General features: G+C 42.7%; 1 protein-coding gene across 1 annotated transcript in view; it reads left to right on the top strand.

Moving 5' to 3' along the window:
* The window catches only part of LOC107592560 (kinesin-like protein KIF21B), a 107,838-nt gene that overhangs the window by 87,168 nt on the left and 14,670 nt on the right, over positions 1-6,000 (top strand). The window contains exon 28 of the mRNA XM_016282090.1: positions 5,384-5,520. Coding sequence (XP_016137576.1) covers positions 5,384-5,520 — 137 coding nt within the window. The remainder of the gene's footprint in view (positions 1-5,383; positions 5,521-6,000) is intronic.

Genomic DNA, 6,000 nt, shown 5'->3' with positions numbered 1-6,000 from the left:
GGCCCCCCCCCCCCCCCCCCCCATCTCCACTCCCCCTTTCACACTTCATGTTTTTCTCAGAACATCTGATTTCTTTGCTTTCAACCCAGTGGAAGGGGTCCAGAAACGTCAGCTCACTCCTCATTGGTTATGTGCTGCATGAAGGTTTGGTTTATAGAACATAATTTCTATTTTTTTCTTCCAAATTTACTGTCATTTGTTGTAATGTTTTGGTTTTTGCACTTGTGTGAAATGGAGTGTTTCCTTTTTCATGCGTTTTTAGTATTGCAGGCCTTGCATGTCGAGTTTCTGGCTGTGTGTATAGACTTATTGTTCGTTTATGGCAGTAATGTTCATAGCGCAGCATGGCACTACACCTGTATTGAGTTTGTTTGACACTAAGTGAGGAATGAAATTGCAAGCATTTTCATTAATAATGCTTAACTCAAATGAGCAAAAAATTAAGCTGCATGGTGTGGAGAAATTATGTGGTGCTCATTTTTGAAGCTTGCTAAAGCAAACATCACTATTACCAACTCCCAACTCCCAACTGTGAACTGTTTCTCCTGGTGGGCAATAAAGAAAGCAAATCATTAAAGGAAGTAGGAGCATTTAGAGAAGTCTTATTTTGACGTGATTAGCAAACAGCCAGGACACTTTAGCAACCACAAAGCATTGTCCTGAAAACCACCTAGAACACTGTAAACATGGTGAGGAGTTTTGCATGTGCACACACCACTTACATTTTTCTTCAGATGGCAAAATACCTAGTTGCATATATAGTTAAAAATGTATAATATGCAAACACAGCTTCAGTTAAATGCTTTATCATAGTTTGTAAGTTAGTATTTATTGATTAAAGTTTGTACACACATAAACTACTTAGTAGATACTTATGTTTAAACTCCTCATACAGTGCTGATCACAATCAGTTCCTTTTCGCCGGACCTCCCTAGAGTTCCTCTCACTTTAGAGAGCACAAATGTGCCAACAGCAGCCTCTCGTGTTTCATCTGTCCTCAGAGAGCTGGGATGTCCCAGTTTCCTCTTTAATCAGCCATCCTCTTGTCACCTCTGTGCGCCTGCGCCTGCACAGAGGCTTTGACGGCTCCACCATCATTAGGACTTCACAGGCGCTGAGCTGGACAGAGGCTGATCCTAGCCCACAGGAGACCAATTTCCCTTCATCCCAAACTCCAGCTTCATTTCCGTCTCGCTCGGCCGGCAGGATGGAGCGTTCCGAGACTGGGCTGGTCGGGAACGCTGTCAGCCTTAAGGGGAAGAGCCTCATTATTATTTTTTTTAGGGGAGGGAAAGCTTGTTTGGCCCTGCCAGGTTGCCAATGTATGTGGGCTAATTGGCAGCCACAACTAGAGTTACAATGCTTTCTTGGCAGCAAAAATTGACACAAAAAATGAAGGCAGTTTTTGAAAAGTAATGCCTACTTTTGTTTGATTTTGTTTTTCTTCTGACAGATTACTTCCACCTGTTTACTCAAAGAAATTACTTCTCCAATTTCCAGGAGGGGTCAGTACTGAGCTGAAAACACCCCCACTGTTGTGACTGACATAATGCACCCTCCACTCTGCTCAAGGAGGAGCATGGGAAAATAAGACAGAAATAAGTCAGACGAGAGATGAGCGATCAACCCCGAAGTCATTTTACTTGTCTTGGTCCCTCAAGTACAAGACCTTGAGACCTTAAGTTTTATTTTTGCTTCCTGAAGTTCTGGAGCAGTTTATAGATGAATCCTCTCTTCCATCAAAACAACGTGTGTTTAGCACATCTTTCTTGCGATAGAAACCCTCATTTAGCCCGTGGCAGCGGTCCATCATAAATTGGACCAGAAATTCAGCTTGCCAGCTGTCAGTAAACGTTACATCCATTTGCAGTTGGCTCTGTGGTGCTGTTACGATGGATGTGGAAATTGTGTTTTTCAATTGCACACCAGCTTGCCTGCACTATTGTTGGGGAAAAACAGAAAAAGCTAATGGATGCCATCCAAGGCGAAGCATTGTCCGCTTTCCGATGTGATATGAGCAGCCATGACAGGTGTCGTGTGATGGTTATGTCAAGCCTGTCAGCCATTAGACAGACAACAAAATGGTGACATCATAACACGAGTTCCAAAAACCGTTCCTGCCTCACCTTCGTCTGGCTGCGGCTTCAGTGACTGACGGGCGGTTTGACGGTGTTCATACTGGTGAAAACGAGATTTAAAGTGTCTTTTGGGAGCTGCTGGGAAATTCTGTGCTTCCTAATTGGGACCATCTCGCTCACAGGCTGACAAGAGGAAGAAGTGCTGTCTGGCTCCTGCAAAGAGTCTTTTAAGCAATTTCTGTTGATATAAATATGTTTAAAAAGCCCTGTGTTGCTCTGCATCCTCAGATGCGGTTCCTCCTTTTCATCCCTGTTTGAGTGTCAAAGTTTCAGTTGATCCTTTGCAAATTCCATGCTGCCTCAGCACACGTGTACAAGCACAATCCACAAGTCATATCTACTTTCTGTTCTTGTGCATATCAACTCAGGCTGGATTATGGACCAGGCCAATGGGGCAAGGGACCTCTGAAGCCTCAGGACATGCGACAAAAGAAACTGAACACCAGGGCCCTTGGTGCATACAGCCTAAGTGGTGTGTAGAGTGCATTCTTGAAGGGGTCATATGATGCGATTTCAATTTTTCCTTTCTCTTTGAAGTGTTACAATCTCTTGGTGCATAAAGAAGATCTGTAAAGTTGCAAAGACTAAAGTCTCCAATCTAAAGAGATATTCTTTATAAAAGTAAGAGTCAACCACGCCTATTTAAAATGGCTCATTCTAACACGCCCCCACATGTCTACATCACGATGTGGGAAGATTTGCATAACGCCGCCCAAATGTTCACGCAAAGAAAGAAGGCATAACTTATATTCTCGCTGTAGTATTGTTGCCACCGCCGCTATGCCGTGGAGACGCTGTGTTTCGTTGTGAAAGCAAAACTACTTTGTTTGGCCTTCCAAAAGAGGAGATATCTGCTTTGTCATGCCTAGAGTTGATCCGTGCTGGTCGCTGAGGATATACATCAACTTCGCGCTGTGGATCGCCGGATCGGCTTTCACCGTGGAGTCCAGCCCGGGGTCGTCACATGTGCTTGCTGCAAGCCCGCCAGCCGTTCCTCACTCTAGCCACCGGCCTCTGTTCACTCTAGGCCACCGCCGCTCTCTCTAGCCCGCCGTGTGTGACGCTGTGTTTCGTTGTGAAAGCGAAACTACTTTGTTTGGCCTTCCAAAAGAAGACACGACTACAAATCAGTGGTTAAGTTGTATTTACAACACTGTTCCAGAACACTCAACCCAAATATTCAGATGTGTGCAGCACATTTTATGGAGGACTGTTTCCTGATCCTGGTAGAGTAGACTACATTGCCGGCTGTTCTGACTCAAAGACAGTAAGTTTTTTTATATTTAAAGAATTTGCCACTGATGATTCAAACGCGAGTTTTGGGCAGGGTAGAGTAGCGCTTGTTGTTTGTCATTTCTCCGATCACAAATGCAGACATGGTTTTATGTTTACGTGGCGCGATGCGATGCAACGCAACGCGTAAAAAGACAGTATAAGTCATTATAATCCGTAATTATGTCCCACTGGATGCAACAAATGCCTCGTTTATAATGGGTTTTAATGTCTTTGTCTCCTCGCGCCCGCCTGACCGGCCATCTCAGTATGGTAGGGGCGTAACATTTGCGTCACACGCTTGAGGTATTCGGCCAATCAAAACGCGCTGGATAGCTGGCCAATCAGAGCACACCTCACTTTTCAGACCGATGAGCTTTGTAAAAATCAATGCGTTTCAGAAAGGCAGGGCATAGAGGAGAAACAATAATGTACAGTATGTGGAAAATAATGTGTTTTTTGAACCTTAAACCGCATAAACACATTGCATTACACCAAATACACCAAATAAAGTTCTTTTTAGCAAGATCATATGACCCCTTTAATTCGATGGACTAAAGATTAGCCATTAGGGAGGCTCCAAAGACCTGTGCCCAGGTTCCTCTTGAGATCCTGACATAATTAAAATAATTGTTTTAATCACACATATCAAATGGTTTGCCTTGCACTAACATTCCAAAATGTCAGAATTAGTCATAGTTAAATAATATGTTACTTTTGCCTGGAAGAAATGGAAAACAGCACCTAGGTGCTTAACATTTCTGTCAGTTGCAGCCTTTGGGTAGAGAGCCGGTCACACTTCTGCAAAACATATGGACATTGAAGTTGTCTTAAAATAGATCCACTTTCTGTGCTACCCTGCAGAGTCAGCAGTGACCAACTGAGCGGCTTTTAAATGCGGATTTTACGCTTCTGAACCCAAGTCATCAACTCCCAGAGGACTTGGCTGCAGTTTGCATCAGTCGAACAGGCTTCCCTTTCAAGTGTGCATTCGGCTTGGCTTTGCAGTCGGTGTGACATCACATGTATCGACTCCCCTGCTGCTTGGCAGTGGTACACTATGACAGGACATAATTAGCACTGGCTCGATATATGGAGTCTGTACTATTGTTTTCACTGATGTCCGTCTGCCTTGCTCATGGCCGTATCCTGTGTGAACCATGGAGTCTAGAGAGAAAGACAGAGTGGCGGCCTGTAAAACACAGCTGGAGTCTGATAACTCAAATAAAATATCAGCACGTTGACAATGAACTTCAGGGAGAACAGACGAAGGATGGGGGTCTGAAGTGTGCAAGGTTCAACCGCCGGATCTCACAAAGGAGTGGACGTGAACAATTGAGTCTGCCCATTGAATCAAGTCCACCTAGCAGTTCCATTGGCCGAAAGAACTTCTAATGACTACTCTATTCAATGACTGAGAAGAAATTCTACAAAATCTCTTTGCTGCATTTTTTCTAATGCTTATATAATACTTAGTATATTTAATACTGTTGTGTACCAATTCTGTATATTGTTAAGCTCCATGTACTTGCTTAGCATACCGTTAGAATAGCATTAGCCTAGTGTTGCATAACATGCTAGCTTACCCTACATATAAACAGCATTCTTTATGGCTTTAAACCTGCCATTACTAATAGCTACCCTTTGGGGTCCTAAGCATACCCAGGCAGTTTTACTTCACAAACCTGACAATAACCTGTAATTAGGTTAATGGATTGGGATCATATCAGGATAACTTCTTCCCATTTCGATTTTGTTTCCTTTCTGTTCTCCCTCAATCTGTTGTTCTTTCACACATTGATGCAAAAAATAGTTATGCTTTTTTTTGTCCATCCGCATGGAACAGATGGCACACGTTGAATCTGAACACAAAAAAACGTTGTTGCGACATTCTCCTTTCCACCTACTCAACTAACCTCAGAGACTTCCTCACTTCACAACAGTGTTTTAAAATGCTATGTGTCTTTGTGCAGGGGTGTAATCACTCCCACAGGTGGGCTGAAAGGGGGCAGGACGACCCCGTTGCAGTGTGTGGCAATGGCCGAGGGACACACCAAACCTGTGCTTTGCCTGGATGCCACAGATGAGCTGCTTTTCACTGGCTCCAAAGGTACAGTTTTTCACTCTGAACCTTTGAGAGGAAAACATAAACACCCATAAGCACACAAACATGAGCCAATTTGAATTACATTTTCTCGAGGTCATAGTTTCAGCATGCTTTATTGAGCTATTCATCAGCCCACTGCTGTAAAGATGGCTAACTGTGGGCAGCTCAACAGAAATATTGTGCAACTTCATATATTACTCACAGTGCTTCAGTTATTATTAATTTAGACACTGTAATCATAATTGCATGTTTTGCACTTTTGCATTTTGCAAATTATGTTTTTGTGTTTTTGTGTTTTGGGTTTATATTGGTGTTGTTAATTAATACATTGATAAAATTAATTTCTAAACCTAATTAAATTATAAATTATAAAACAATTGTAATGACGTGACAAAGATATGTAATGAAGGTAGGGCATTTAACAATTAAACAATAAACTTTATTATCCAAAATGAGTCGGACATCAGTGCACTGAACAGTAAA

Source organism: Sinocyclocheilus grahami, unplaced genomic scaffold, assembly GCF_001515645.1.
Source record: "Sinocyclocheilus grahami isolate Dianchi unplaced genomic scaffold, SAMN03320097.WGS_v1.1 scaffold154.1, whole genome shotgun sequence".
Lineage (NCBI taxonomy): Eukaryota > Metazoa > Chordata > Actinopteri > Cypriniformes > Cyprinidae > Sinocyclocheilus > Sinocyclocheilus grahami.
This window is presented reverse-complemented; position numbering and strand designations above follow the sequence as displayed.